Source organism: Helicoverpa armigera, chromosome 25 (assembly GCF_030705265.1).
Source record: "Helicoverpa armigera isolate CAAS_96S chromosome 25, ASM3070526v1, whole genome shotgun sequence".
NCBI classification, from domain to species: Eukaryota; Metazoa; Arthropoda; class Insecta; order Lepidoptera; family Noctuidae; genus Helicoverpa; species Helicoverpa armigera.
This window is the reverse complement of record NC_087144.1, coordinates 8,391,699-8,408,239: the sequence shown is the minus strand read 5'-3', so window position 1 is coordinate 8,408,239 and position 16,541 is coordinate 8,391,699. Positions and strand designations below refer to the sequence as shown.

General features: G+C 34.9%; 1 protein-coding gene across 1 annotated transcript in view; it reads right to left on the bottom strand.

Annotated features, from left to right (window-relative positions):
• Positions 1-16,541, bottom strand: part of LOC110379514 (uncharacterized) — a 149,061-nt gene that overhangs the window by 74,198 nt on the left and 58,322 nt on the right. The window contains exons 2-3 of the mRNA XM_064041455.1: positions 15,152-15,315; positions 14,636-14,738 (exon numbers count right to left, since the gene is read on the bottom strand). Coding sequence (XP_063897525.1) covers positions 14,636-14,738; positions 15,152-15,315 — 267 coding nt within the window. The remainder of the gene's footprint in view (positions 1-14,635; positions 14,739-15,151; positions 15,316-16,541) is intronic.

The window sequence follows — 16,541 nt, the reverse complement described above, 5'->3', positions numbered from 1 at the left end:
AAAAGGCTGTAAGGACGGAGCTAGTAACGTTCCTCGTCCCCCAAACACCCGCATTTTGTCGCGCTACTTTCTTACGAGATTTTGCGTTATGACATCTCTGCTGGTTTCTTTGTTCTCCATGGTTTCTGTGTTCATTAAATGTTTAGATAGTACCTCCTTACATATTAACTAGCTCTGCCCGCGGTTACGTCTGTGTGGAATAACTTATTTGCGTATTTTGTGTTACCGAAATTCGGGATATAGGTACATATACATATGTATGTGTAGGTATAATATGTAGGTATGTGTTTCTTTGTTTTGTTTGCAGGATGTGTGTGAAAAATTAATGATTATGAACCGAAGATGGTGATTAATAATTCTGTTTTTACGTATCAAAGAAGGGGTTGATTGTATTGTGTTGAATACAGTAAGCTATGTTTTTGTCATTCAGATTGTAAATTGCAGATTTCCTCCAGATGTTTTATATTAATTTTACAGAGTCATTGATTTCCAAGATGCGCTTACTTGACAGAAAATTATACAACCAAGAAAAGTCAGATTGGTACTTGCCACTTGCAGAGTAAAAATTAACCGTTATTATATTTCTGTCCACAAATACATATACAAATTAAGAAAATCCCAAAACAATACCATGTTCAAAACAAGAACATAAAACCATTTTCTCCATGAACTAAAGACCAAAAATACCCTAAGTAAACAAAATCTGTATTTTTCAGGAATATTCAGTATCTCACTATGTATAAATATTCATACAGTATAATCGCGATATCGCGTCTCGTCGTCGTGTCGTCTTTACATAAGCAAGCACATGAATTATTCAACCAAATATAATATTATATACCTTCATATTTTATATAGCATCGTTACTGCAATATTTGGTGAAATTCTTGAAGATGATTTTGTGATTTTTGGAACACATTTTAAGGTTTCGGAATATGTCGTTTCTGTATTAAAATATATAAATATATGCAAAGCTTTACAGAATTAGCTGTTACAGCCTATTTATCGTCCCACTGCTGGGCTGCGGCCTCCTCTCACACGGAGAAGGATTGAGCATTAATCACAACGCTTGCTCAATGCGGATTGGTCAACAGAATAAGCATTTTTCATAATGTCAAGCGTGTTTAAAAGCATCTGCCTCTCAAGTATGAGTAAGCAGGTCCGATTCCAGGTCAGACAAGTCTATTTTGGACCAATGACTGAATAAAGGTGAAGGAAAACATGCCACGGAAACTTGGACTTTAAAGTTTTAAATCACCTGTACGACTAAGCAAGCGTGGTGATTAACGCTCATTCCTTCTCTGTTTGAGAAGAGACAGCCCTTCAGTGAAACAGTAAAAGGCTGATGATGACTATGACCTTTCCAACGTAACGTAGATAACCTTCTGAATCTAAACTTAGGCCCATTATTAAGATCAACAAAATGTTTTCAAGTACCTAAGTATATGTATAAAATTAATCGAGTTAGTGGCCCCATCTTAGTAATTGTTTTAAAGCAAAATCAAAACGGATAACAGACGTCCTTCGATAGAAAACCACAGCCAAATGTAGGTAAGTACTATAACATGATTACAAAACCAATAAAAGGTATTCAAATCGTTCAGGAATCGATCCCGTTAAGCCGGAGTTTTGGCAAAATCCTACCGTTAGTAAAATAGTTTTGTTTTCAAATGTTTCTCATAAATTAAGAAAACAGTGTTAAAAATTTCAATGAATATAAATTAATAATAGTGTGAATACAAAAAAAAATATATTTAAAAAAAAGCGTGGGGTGCATGGTGTCAATAGTTCTAAATATTTTATTGACAGATATGAGTACAGTGATTTTCATTTCGATAATATTATCTTAAAAAGCACCCCACGCTTTTTTTAAATATTTTTTTTTGAATTCACACTATTATTAATTTATATTCATTGAAATTTTTAACACTGTTTTCTTAATTTAAATCCATTAAAATTTATTTTCTAATTTTTAGTTCGTTTTTCTATAAAAAGCGTGTTTTTTAGTTTTTTTTTAAACTATTATTTATTTTCTACTTTTTAGTTTGTTTCAAAATTATTATTTGTTTTGTACAATTAAAATTCTCTTTAGTATACAAAAATTTGTCAATATTAGAGAAAACGGCTAAAGATAATTATTGGAAATAAAAATTAACATCGAGTCCTGCCTTATCGACTGTAGAGAAAAATTCTAGAAAATTTTAATTAATTTTCTTACCTTATCGACTATAGATGAAAATTATATAAATTAACAAAAATCATATTTTGCAAATTGAAAAGCCTAGAAGTCGGTGTCTAATGGATGTTACTAAGTTAATTTTGCCACCGACTTCTAGGCCGGTGCACCTAAAATTAGTTTTTTTTTTGCTTTTTAGTGTTTTGGGAAGTCGGTTTAATTTTTTTGTAAAAAGGTTATTTATTTAAAGCTTTTCAGTGATACGAATAGTTGTCACTATCCATACAAGTGGGAAGTTCTCATCAATACAAAGAATATAAGTCCAAACGAGGTATTTTACATGTTCAGTTGTCGAGTTCCCTCGACTTTCTCTGGTCTCCATCATCAGGTCAGCTCCAAATCTTCACTGTTGCATAGGTCTTGTCAATACGAATAATCTAAGCCCAAACACGAGGTAGTTTACATATTCAGTTGTCGAGTTCCCTCGACTTTCTCTGGTCTCCATCATCAGGTCAGCTCCAAACCTTCACTGTTGCATAGGTCTTGTCAATACGAATAATCTAAGCCCAAACACGAGGTAGTTTACATATTCAGTTGTCGAGTTCCCTCGACCCTCTCTGGTCTCCATCATCAGGTCAGCTCCAAATCTTCACAGTTGAATAGCGCTTTTAGGCGTACACCTGAGTGTCAAGTTTTTACCCTATGTATGCCTACAACTTTTGAAGGTTGCCCTCGATTTCTCAGGGTTTCCATCATCAGATCCTGACCTGATGACTATGGGACCAACTGCCAGCTATTCCGAGTCGAACAAAAAAAGAATCACGTAAATCGGTTTATAAACCTCGGAGTAATCGATGTGTATGTGTAACCTCCTCCTTTTTGGGAAGTCGGTTAAAAATGGCATAATTTTATCAAATTAGTGTATTGTCATCGGTCCTCAATAAATCTACAAAGTTTGAACGAAATCTGGCCGTTTAAAGTTGGTCAAAATCGCGCCCAAAGAAGTCGGTTACAAACCTACAAACATACAAACATACAGGTGAAGCTAATAAAAAGCGTGTAAAAAGTAACTATTTTTAACTGAGGTATGTTTATGGAACTTGGGACTTATTCAGATCTTACTTCTTTTATAGGCGAAGCATTCCCATATTATCGAACTTGGCAGCCTTACACATTTTTTTTTTGGTGGGATTATAACGACATTCATCTTATTTCGGAAGAAATGTAAATCGTGGGTCCCTGGTAGTGATTTTTATATCCTTGAATTTTAAACGAACCGTGTAGCCAGAAAGTCTGACAACCAGTCTTACCAAGGACTATCAGGTTATACGCCAAGCAATAAATTCCATTTTCAATAATTTATAACTTACAAGTAAAAATTCTCCTACTTAACAAAAGAACAACGATGTTTGTAACAAAAAATCCGCTGCAGCAAGCGTTACCACTAGACGGTTATAATTTTACAGCGCTGCAGCACTAAGCTGATTTATTCGTGCAATAAGGCCGGCCATTCATTGTGCCGCGGTGACACGCAACTATTTGGTCGTAAGTTTAAACTACGGAGTAAGGAATATAGCGGAGTTGCCATAATGCAGGAAGGTCTAACACCTTAAGTCGCGGTGGCCTAGTGGGCAAAGAACCCACCTCTCGAGTATGAGTGCGCGGGTTCGATCCCAGGTCAGGCAAGTACCAATGCAACTTTTCTAAGTTTGTATGTACTTTCTAAGTATATCTTAGACACCAATGACTGTGTTTTGGATGGCACGTTAAACTGTAGGTCCCGGCTGTCATTGAACATCCTTGGCAGTCGTTACGGGTAGTCAGAAGCCAGTAAGTCTGACACCAGTCTAACCAAGGGGTATTGGGTTGCCTGGGTAACTGGGTTGAGGAGGTCAGATAGGGCAGTCGCTCCTTGTAAAGCACTGGTACTCAGCTGAATCCGGTTAGACTGGAAGCCAACCCCAACATAGTTTGGGAAAAGGCTCGGAGGATGAGGATGATTTATCTTCTAGATCAAATACGGTGGGAATGACCAAAACGATCAGTTATGATTGAACTATGCATTCGGGTCATAAGAAGGCGCCTTAGATCGGAGACAGTACCTAACGTTCCTCGTCCCCCGCACACTCGCATTTTGACGCTATTTTCTTAGGAGATTTTCCGTTATGGCACCTCCGCTAGTCATTTTGTTCTCCATGGTTTGGACTTAGGTTTAATCTCCCGTTTGTATTTCCATACGGCTTAATATTGTCGCCAAGATATAGGGTTTTCAGTTTTTGTCGGTAAGGGAAGGGGGGCGTTCTATCTAGGTCATTGTGATGAGATCTTGAAGTGATCTAGATTTTATAATAAGCAAGCTATAGGCTGTTATTTGAACAAGTTTAGAAGTCGTTAGAATCGATAGTTAGAAGTTTGATGTGCAGTATTTTCAAGAGTTCCTCGGGTATCTTTTTCTTCTATTCTTTTTTTTCTCAATGTAACAAGGACTATCCATGAAATCTAGTTTATTTATTTATTTTTATTTTCTTCGTTATATTTTCACGCAAAAACGGCTGAATCGATTTGTAAGAATCTAATACCGAGATAGATGCCACCTCGTATACAGAATTAGGATACTTCTAATTTGGATTCGAGAAATTTTCCCTCAGGATGTAGACGAAGTATTTTTTAGCTATTTATAAACATGACCATGAACTAATCCCATTTTAACTAGATCCCAAGAGATTTGCAGACTTTTGCATAATAAAACCCGTCTGTTTTTCACAATTTATTTCCAGAGCCGCGGAAAAGTCTTTCAAATAATCCTACAGTCCTAAACTCTTACTAATACCTCATTTATTCTTTTGTTTTGTCTTTTACAATCCTTAAAAAACTTTTGGATGCCAAACTCGATCAGAAAGGGCTTTGACTAATCCTTCTGATTTATTCCTAAACTTAGTTGAAAGCCATTTAAACTTGAATAACATCATTTAGGGAGGTATTAGAGTACCCGCATACAACAAATATTTAGTCGGCCGATAGTTCGTTTGGGCTCATAAATCAGTATGAAGATGAATGGTAGTACGCACATTACAAAGATCAGATATTTGGCCCGTATCAGACCTACTTAAAATTTTAATTGAATTCACGATTTTCTTTAAAAATAATGTTATATCGGGACAACTGTCGGCCGACTGTTTAGTCTACATGTGCCTACTCTTATATTTAAGTGGGAAGCTGTGTTGTATACGACGGGCGATTGAAGATGAATTAAGACTAGTAGGTACATAAATTGCCTTTCAAATTCAGTCTGACAAACAATTAAGGTATTTCCTTTTTCTCCATTCCTTCGGCTTTTATTGCCCATTTTATTTTTCTTACTAATATCTTAAATACTTACTCTACTACCTCTACAAAAAAGGAAAATTCATCTGAATCAGTTAAGTAGAGATAGGTACATAAGACTTTTTTTTTAATTAGAAAGTGTGAGTTTTCCTCTTAATACTGATAATTCTTTTCACTAAAATAAAAAAAAAACATCACAATTAACCGATCCTGCAATTGCAACTGACCACTAAAACCGCTACCAAAAACGCGAACACAAACAGTGCGATTTTTTTGTCGCATGTCGCTAGTTAAAACAACGGTATTTAATTTAGCCGGGTTACCAACGATTAATGTCGGTTGGCCTTTTATTAACCCCGTAACGGATTGTTTCAATTTTGTCGCGTGATGTGTGGGATGCAATAAAGCCGTATGAGGCGGGACTGGTGTTTGGGCTACAATGGTAATGTAATTTAACTATTTGATTTACTGGGTTAGAATTTAGCTGGTTATTAGTTGGTTTGTTGGTTGAGGCTTTATTTATTAGGTGGTTGAGTTATTAACACTTCGTAGTAAATGCTTTTGATGGTAATTATCTATCGGTAAACGATGAAGAATAAAGTTGTCAAAAATAATTAAAAAGTCACCATCATCTGCTTAGCTTTTTCCCAACTATGTTGGAGTCGGCTTCGAGTCTAACTTGATGCAGCTGAGTACCAGTGTTTTACAAGGAGCGACTGTTTATCTGACCTCATCAACCCAGTCACACGGGCAAACCAATATCCTTATGTAGGACTGGTTTTCAGACTTCCTGGCATAACAAATGTAAAGGTATTGGAATGGTAGGGTAGCCAGAACTAACCAATATAAAGTGAGTTATAGGGAAGAATAGTTCAAATCAGAAACAGGGCAAAAAAACTATTCTTTAGATAAATTATTGCTGAAGAATATAATAGTAAACAAATAATGACTTCTTCCTAAAGTCATTACTAAATTCTCGGCAAGTCCGTTACAGCTAGAGAGTACAAGACGCAATATTCTTTGTTAATTGTTATTTCTGTAATTACATACTTTATTACAGAATTAAGACGTCCCATTAAAATATAATTACTGTTATTACACTTTATGGGTCAGAAATTATTTGTGGTCCTATTTTGGTCCAACGGCACACTTTTGGTCTACATACTATAATGAAGATATTACTATAATGTAGAATGACCTATACTAAATGAATAAGGGTAAATGCCTATATAACAATCTTTATTTAAATATCATGAAGAGATAAATTCGTGGGTTAATGTTGACGACTTAATTTTTGGTTTTACTGAACCGATTTTGAAAATTATTTTAGCATTATAGATAACGTAGTAATTTGTGAGTATACGGGCTATATTTTATCTTGGTAAGGGATGTGCTTTTAAAAAGCAACTCTCTCTATGAATACTATGAAGCTTATTCGTATTATAGATAAATACATACAAATATGTAGGAAATAACAATAAATAAGTAAGAAAATCTGAAAAAAGTTTCCATTAGAACAAAAAAATTACCATTTCTATTTTTAAACAGCCTCGTACAAAAACAAAACACCATAATATTAAATAGTTATTTGTAATGAACAGTTTAATTAACCCATTTTCCTGTAAACTAGGACGCGAGTTCACGCGACCAATAAGAAACTGAATATATTATTTTACTTTGTACGAGTATTATGCATTGTCACGCCTTTGCTAATGGCCGCTATTTTTATAAAGAGAAAAAGTATACTAACTATAGTATTCTTTGATATTTCTTTTTATTAACGGTGCCCTATATAAATCACAAACTGAAGTATGTTTGATAGCTAGACCGCGCATTAGCGCGGTCTAGCTAGTGAGATTACTCAAGAACAGTTAGTAAGATTCCAAAGTTTTTTTTAATGTTTGGTAACTCATTTATAGAGGTAGGCTACAGTTTACCTACATTTTATCCGAATTAGGAGGAGTAGTTGTCACGAACAGCAAGTGAAACCTGGCCAAAAGTATTTACTGGATAACTATTCGTCATATATCTGGTAATTAAAATAACACTAATGAAATGACTACCAAAAAGAAAGATACCTACTGAAAAACCCAAGTTATTCTCAAAAGTTCAAGTACTTGGACCAAGGAAAATTTTCTATATTTTCATCTTGGACACATAAGCAGAAGCCTTAATACCACATCGCATTAAAATTCAAGGCTTTAATAAGCCAGGGCTCATTCAGACTAGCGTCTTTTCAGCCATTCCGAAACCGTGTCACGGGCACCTGCATGAAAATATTATAAAAAAAACTGGCTAAGCAAGACTCGGGTTCGAGGGTTCCGTAACATTATCTACAAAATAGCCTAAAAATCTTGTGATGGGATCTCATCATCTGTCTAGCCTTTTCCCAACTATATTGGGTTCGGCTTCCAGTGTAAACGGATGGAGCTGAGTACCAGTGTTTTACAAAGAGTGAGTCCTTATCTGACCTCCTCAACCCAGTTACCAGTCAACGTATTTGAATGAGATCTATCTAAAAGAATTTTAGTCTAGTTTTCGGCACATTAAAAACTCATCTATAACTACTCAACTAACGAAATAGCTTTTATTGTCGTATTAATTTCTACATTTTATTTTATATACCTACTGCTGAATCATAGTATTAATTATTGTATTTATTTAAATAAAACTTTGTACACTATATTTACAAACTTAAACTACTTTACTAAAAATAAAATACTACATATATAAAAAACGTAAAAACATATATGTATAAAATAACTAACTATAACGATTCATGAAATACAGCATAGTGACAGATGTATAGCGAAGTACTAGTTAAATGCCGTTTTCCCCTTCAGTCACGGGACCCTAAAATAAAGAAAAACGGGAGCGAACTCTCTCGACCTTTCAAGTTAAGAGTGGCTGTTTACGAAGTAGGAGGCCCATGGATTTTTCAGGTTTCAGTTCATAATAACTGAGTTATACTGAAGTTAATTATTATGAAAAGCCGACGAAGTTTTGATTAAAGCACGGGAAAGTTTCGCGAGATTTTTTTTTGCGAAGTGGTCCTTAGGTACGAAAGAGCTGTTTTTTTTTTGTAAAGTTAGGTATTTTTAGTTAAGTTTTTATATTGTTTTCAATATTAAACTTTGCAATTCTGAAGACAGGCACTTGACTCCTTCTTTTCATATACTTATTCGTACATAATACTTAATATATTGTCGAAAAGCTTTGCTTGTCCGAAGTTGGCCAATATTGACTTCATCAATGATTGTGATGACAACGGCCAATGACTTGAAAAATGGAGAAAAAACTGACGAAAGCACTTCTGGCTAAACAGTTAACATCAGAATTGCAAAGTTACATGGCGCGACCTACCTATATTCATATCATTGTATAGTCTCACAAAATACCATATCTTTTACTTAACATACCCCTAAACCGTTATATTACTTATGTGCACAAGATAACATAACACCCCGTCGTTTTTGCGTCGGGGGTTAAAAAATACCCTACTCTATATAAACCTTCCATATTTTTGTACTAAGCACAATAATCTTCTAAATCAGATAACTTCCCGACAGCCATTAAACAATGAGGATGAACATTAATTAGGAAGCTAACAGAATTGCGACAAAGCCTGCAATAAATAAGTCTGGGCCATCTGTCTAATTAGTTCATTATCTGTTGTGACTGGATCTGCTTTGAGTGCTGGATTGAAGGACCAGACAATGTAGTGTAGGTATGTTGTATTGAGTGGCTCGTGGTTCAGTAGTAGGTACGCTGTTGGCTATTTTCCATGCTGTTTCATTTTCCTGAATAAAAATTGGGCTCTCTCCTCATTTAACAATATTTTCACGGAATTTGAAAATCATCATCAGGCATTTTTGGATTGTCTGATACGAAGAAGGAACGAGCGTGAATCACCACGTACGCTCATTTCAGATGATGACGATTTCAGACTTGAAATCCAGATTTTCTAAAGATGTTTTCCTTCATCTTACTCAGTCATCGATGTTAAGAATGTAGGTTAAGACGTTAAAAAGTATATATGACTTAGAAAAGTTACATTGATTGTTGCTTTACGTGGAAATGATCCCGCTGATCGTACTCGAGAGGTTCGTGTGTTAACCACTGATAAAATAGTACAAGGTCAGGTTGAAACCTGAAAAAAGACATACGATAGTTTTTCTCAAAGCTTCCCTTAGGATATGAGAAATATGAAGCTTCACAATCAGGACCTTAATTAACTCTTATTCTTGGTTTCTCATACCGAGTTTTCTCTACACAACATTTTTTATATTAACTAGCTTAATTTGTATACTAAAACTGCTAACTGCTAGAGTCTACTTAATGAAGAAACAAGACACGTTGTGCTAATTAGACTGTGTTCACTGAAGTTCAGTTAATTTTAAACTAAAACAGTTTAAAAGGAAACCGCTCGGTAGTCTTGTGTGCTCATAAAAATGTTTGCTTTACCCGGTTCTGCCGGGGAACAAAGTTGAACGAACAAATGTTAGAATTTTATTTTTCCACAACATAGGTAGGTACTAGTAAATATCGTGAAATTATGTAAGCTTTTATAGTGTAAAAATTATATAATTTTAAGGTCTACTTGTTTTGAAGACCCCGTTAGCGTAATTTTCACATTACCGGACTGATGAAATGAGTTCCGGGTTCGATTCCTGGTACGGACGACATTTGTGTGATGAGCATGCTTATTGGCTGTGGTCTATATGTTTTAATAAGTATTTCAGTTTCAGTTTATCAGTTATGTAAGCACACATACTTATCACAAGCTAATCAATAACTTAGCATGGGGCTAACCAACCGTGAAAGTTGACCAGATATTACTTATCTTCTAAACACAATCGTAAGTACAGTTATTTCATTTATAGAAAATGCAGCAAATTTTCCTGGATATGTTTCATATTAAAACTTATCATCCTCCGAGCCATTTTCCTAACTATGTTGGGGTCGGCTTCCAGTCTAACCGGATGTAGCTGAGTACCAGTGCTTTACAAAGAGCGACTGCCATATCTGACCTCCTCATATTAAAACCATTGTAATTTTTTTTTTAAGACGACACAAATACCTAGGAAGGAACTGTATGATAGTAGGTTTACCTCAGAGAAGAATGGAAACCAAAAATATATTCCGCCAATCTTCAAATCTTAAAATAGATTTACTCTGAAAATAACTTAAAAATGAATTGTCTTTATTTTCAACGCTTCCTCCTACTCTTATCTTTAGAAACTCCTTCACGGCTCGTAATAAATACGTTAAGTCTTAGAACTTCGTTTAATTAACTATGGAATTATCTCAAAGACATAATCCTTTGAGCAATAGACTCCACAAGTTGCTTTTAGTAGACAAGTCGGATAATATTTATTTTAGTCTTGCCTTTATAGGCGACAAGATAATAAGAAGTTTCTTACTTAAGTATAACAAAATTTTAGATTGATCACTTAAGAATTTTGAGGTCACTATACTATAAAACTGAAGCATCTGTGTTTGTCTACGATAAAGTCAAAAAATACTGAATTCTATTTTTACAGTTTTCAACGATGCTTATCTAAACTCATTTTAGAATGAGGATTTTTTATTTATAATGCCCTAGATACATATAAACTACTAATTTGAAAAAAACCTTCACTTTTCGGAAGCCAGACTATCTAAGACTTTAGACTAAGAAATTCCCATGGGATGTGGATGAAACCGCGAGAAACCATTAGTTGGGTTAGCATTGAACCAACAAGAGGTTACTTTATATATAACTTGCCGTAAGTATATACCTCTATCTAAATATACTCGCTGGTCAAAATAAAATCACCAAAACAATTCACTAACAAATTAATTTCCCTTATTTATTCCCCAACCTCACAATTTATAAACGCTCAAGTATTTCATGTACATTTATCTACTTCCTAGACACGAATACACAACAGTATTCGCTTGTACTTTGTACATAATTTAAGTGAGGATATTAATATATGGTCAGCAATAAACGCCCGCTGTTTACACTCTACTGATGAAACCGATTTGAAAAATACCTGAAATATATTTCACTGTCAAGCTACACTATTCTATGTTACTAGGAAACCGCGTGCAACAATTGGTTTAGAACAATTTCGAATGGTATTGATTTCTGCCATATACGCGAATATTAGACATTTAAATAAAATTACTTTTAAGGATTTATCGCAGTGATATATGGTATGGTGTTCAACCAACATATCAGGCATGCTGAGGTGAAACCAGGGTAAGTGGTCAAAATAAATTCATCAAACCAATTTACTAACAAATTAATTTCCCTTATTTATTCCTCAACCTCACAATGTATTAACTTCCTAGACACGAATGCACAACAGTGTTCGCCTGTAGTTGTACATAATTCAAGTGAGGACGTGAATACATGGTCAGCAATAAACGCCCGCTGTTGGCACGCCACTGACGAAGTGTAAGAATAATTTGTACTGGTTTGGAATACTAGGGGAAAATACTAGAAATTGGGTTTTGAATTCGTAACAGTTATTGGCAGTGTGGATGTAGATTTTTCTATTTGAGTAATTTTAACTTTTTTTGAATGATGCAAATTAAAATGTTTTCAGACATCTTTTGTTTTCTAGCCACACGCGATTTCAACGCATATTGCGAAAACTGCTCCATGCACCCGGATGAAAAGTACCTAACTTATCACCTTTCCCGATAGATAGGTCATCTTACACTAAATAAATCGGGACCGTTATTCTTGAGAAAAGCGCAAATAAACATACTACTTTACGATACTATACAGATTTCAGTATCTTCAATCAGAAATACTATCAAAGTTCATTATTCTTTAAATAACTTTTTTCACAAAAGCGGTACGCTTTTTGACCTCAATAACTTTCAATTTCAGCCATTTTCGTAAGAACCACTTCATTGTTCATATGAAACTTAATTACCGATCGCAAAGTGCCTGAAAGGACCAAAATTACCTTTCAGGTTTTACAGGCTCATTTACAGCCTTTATCGGAGAAATGAACGTTTAAGTACTGAATATTTAAAATTGAGTTCAAGTACCTGTATAAAACTTTTTATAGAAATGAATTAATTTGGCGGCATTATATTTTCTCAAAGAACCATGTTATAGGATCTGACTCTATTCCAAGTTGGTCAAATATCAATGTCATTTTATATCATACATATAATGGTATTATTTTTCATGTACTTTCTAAGTTGACTGAGAAAAGGAGAAGGAAAACACCTTGAGCGAGCATGGAGAAACGCTCATTACTTCTGTGAATGAGAAGAGGTCGGAGCAGTGGGACAATAAAAACGCTGACGATGATGAAAAAAGTCGATCTTTACTTACATACGTTGAATCAAAAAAAATTGTCTTCATACTTATCACCCTATTTAGTAATTAGTCCAGTAAGTAAATAGACCTTTCTAAACTATGCCGTAGCACAGTCTTTCGCACCGTAATTTATATGTGCCATAAAATTTAAACAAAGTAGTCATTGTAGTCATTTTATATCTGTACAAGAATGTGCAAATTGCAATAAAATGCACTATCTTTCATCTACGACAATAGCACCGTGATTCTTATTACCTGCCACTATTAAATGGCAAAATGCCAATGAGCAAATCGTGGTTCTGAATGGAGAAGAAATGCATTTATCTTGTAAGACCGAACATATTAATAAAGGTAATTAAATCTTTTGAATAGCTACTTTTTTGAAGTTATAGTTGTAAATTCACCATGTGCATCATCGACTCTATTAAACTATTGTTATGGTTTTTACAACCACAAAAAATGGGATATTTTTTGTATCAAACGTCAAAACTTTTTACTTTAAAGAGAAGTTTGAAAACTCTTATATGAAAAGTTAGACACTAATCGTTGATAGGGTCGCTTATCCATTTACTTACCAAGCTAGGTCTTAGGCTTAATAAAATCTAGATAAACCACAAAGCTAGAAAAACCAGTTCACCTTCAATAAGACCCAGAAAATATCCGACAATACCGTCATAAGACCGGGTCTTTTCGTCCGCAATTCCGTTCATAAGGACCAATAACCGTCCGAGTAGCACTCGGAGAGGCCGGCAACTATGTAATTTGTACAGAAGGGCCTCTTCTGAATATCGCCCATTTCCTGCAGTCGGCAAATGTAAGTGCCTGAATTTGTGTGATGGTGCGCTGTTAGAATTATTTTTAGTGTTCGCTTTTTTTTGTAAATTGTTTGTGTAATATTATTGTGAAATTTGTATTAGTTTTTTCGTTATTGAGAGTGCTACTTTGTGTACTGCATAAAAACATTTGAATTAATATTGAGTATTATTGGTTTCTGAAGAATATTATAAATGTGTGTGTGTATTAGAGAAACCTTTATAAGTAAAGGTTAACTTACCTTTATGAAAGAGATTTGAGGATTATGTCATAGAATTTCTGTTCCTGTTTTGAACCTTAGAATTTCCCTGATTAATATAAAATTGCGAACAAGTTAAAAAATAAATCTGTCATTCACTGTCATAATTCCCTTTATGTAAAAATAAAGCATAAATTAAATTCATATTAATAAATTCGGCTACTAATAAATTAATTACCCACCTGTTGGCTTCTTATTAACGTGAAATTAGTTTATTTACAATATAATATATTTTTGATCCATTAAACGGAATTTTAAATTAATAACTGCATTTAAAATAAATGAGCTGTAGTTTTTCACATCTATTTATAAATATAAATTAGTGACACTTTTCGTAATTTTATAACAGGAACCACCTATCCAAACCAAATGTTTAGGCTAAAATCGGTCGATCGATTCTTCATTTATCACATTTTTTGTAACAAAATGGTGGACTTTATACGTAGTGAAGCACTCACCGCGGGCCACTAGTTAATTCATAAAATTATGTGAAGTCAAAGATATTCGCTGACCCGTTTTAATTGCTAGCACGTAGAATCATCGGCAAGAATCTTGAGCGCTGACCTTCACCTGCGCAGAAGTAATTTATTGGGTCCCTTTTATGGTATGAAGTACCTAAAGCGCGGGGGCTAAAGCGGTGATTGGCCCGCAGCGCATCGCGTCATAGCCGTCACTCGAGATTGGTTCTTTGCTAATAAATCACTTCATGATGATTATGTACAGAGTTGCAACTGACCTGGTTTGATGCAGGACATGCCACAGGCTCCGTCGCAGAGGCACTTCTTCTTCTTACTCTTGCAGTCCTCGTCTGAGGAGCACTTGCGGAGACACTTTTGACCCTGAAAGAGAATCATGATTTAAGTAAGTATAGATATAAAAGGTCTGAATAAATAAGCTTTGATAAAATGAGGAGCTGAAAATCAATAACACATGGAAAGAGTAGTAACACGATGTAGTCGTCTAAGAATTGAATCCGCAACCATACGGGTGTCCCTCGAAGTATGGTCAAATGGAAAAGGGGCGTACACAGGGTCATTTACCAACTTTTCGACTTCAGATTGTCGATCTTTAGCACAAAAAATCTCAGGCCATAAAATACAACTAAAAACCAGCTAGTACCTGATCATGACTAGCCTACACAAGCCTTTTAGATAGAGAGCTCCAGCTTTATATAAGACCAGTTTAATTTTTATACTAGATACTTTATACCTACTCAGATAACACCAATCTCATTACATTCCTAACTCCTTACCAGCAACGTAGCCTGCTCCTCATCTCTCGGACACTGCGCTGATGGCGAGTTCCTGGGGTTCTTGTAGATCCTGCCGTCGTCATCAGCGTCGGCGCGACTCTGCTGCGTCGTGTCGTCGTCATCATCATCGTCGTCTGCCGCTGTCGGGCTCGGCAGGGATGATGCTGGGGAGAGAAATTTAGGTTAGTTCCTTTTGGTAAAAATATTATTGGCTAGCTTTTATTAAAAAAAAACAAAAGTCATTTATTCAAAGCAGGCTGAAAATCAGCACTTTTTGAACGTCAAATCTACAAAGCCCCCAAAACGCCCGCCCTTCACCACTTCCTATGTGTTTTTGCTGGGAAGAAGAAGTGGTGGAACAAACTCCCCAGCCTATATTGCACCTAGCTATTGACGTTCCTTAAGCACCTGTAAGGTCCATATAAAATAAAAACCTTTGACTCTGACTTCGATTGTGTTTTTGGTAAATTAAGGTTTAAAAGAAAAGGAACAAGAAATTCGACATTATAAAATAAACATTTTCGATTAATTGGTTACATTCTGGTTGTGTGTGTACTTCGTAAAATGCGAATTGTGAAGACCTATAAGATATTTAAAAGAAATCGTTTGGGAAATTGCTTTTGTTACCTCAAAAAATTTCGCCAACTTTTGGCTTGTATCCAATTTCCCAAACTATACCTACTTCTGCGATCTGTAGCGATGACAAAATTCAAAATAGACCTCATTTTTATGCGCAATCAAGTTATATAATATTCATTGCTTATTCAAATAGTTTGTAAAGAGGTTTCATTTACCTAGTAATTAAGCAGAATTCTATATTCTAGGGCATCTTTCAAAGAGCCTAACGAACAAATTTATTTATTTACGTGGGAGTATTAAAGGCAACTAATTATTTGAAGACGAAGCAAGGCCTTTTGTTAAAGTTGTACGCTGTTTAAAGTTTCCGTGTTAATTAGAACGGGATTTAAACCTTCAGAAAGGGTTATATATTAAATGTCATTTCTGTCAATTTATTTTTGGACAGTAAATGTCATCATTTTTTCTGTGATAGGTATTTTTTTATGTAAAGAATTGTTAGCTTATTGGAAAATGAAAGGTAGAAATCGTTCAGTTTTTAAACGGTTTTTAAATGGTAAGAAGTAACCAATATCATTAGTGATAGCCATAGCGATTTGTACCTACGTTTTATGGCAGGATTCCACTACATAATTCCACCAAAGTATTGGCGTTACATGTACTCATTGGTAAAGGTTGCAATTTGTGTATATGCCAATATTTGCTAGACTACCTGGACCAGAGGACCAAAGAATCCGAATAAAGAAAGTCATTCCGGCCGTATAATAAATTGTAAATAAAAGTCCCCCAAAAATATTATTCCTTCCTCAAAATT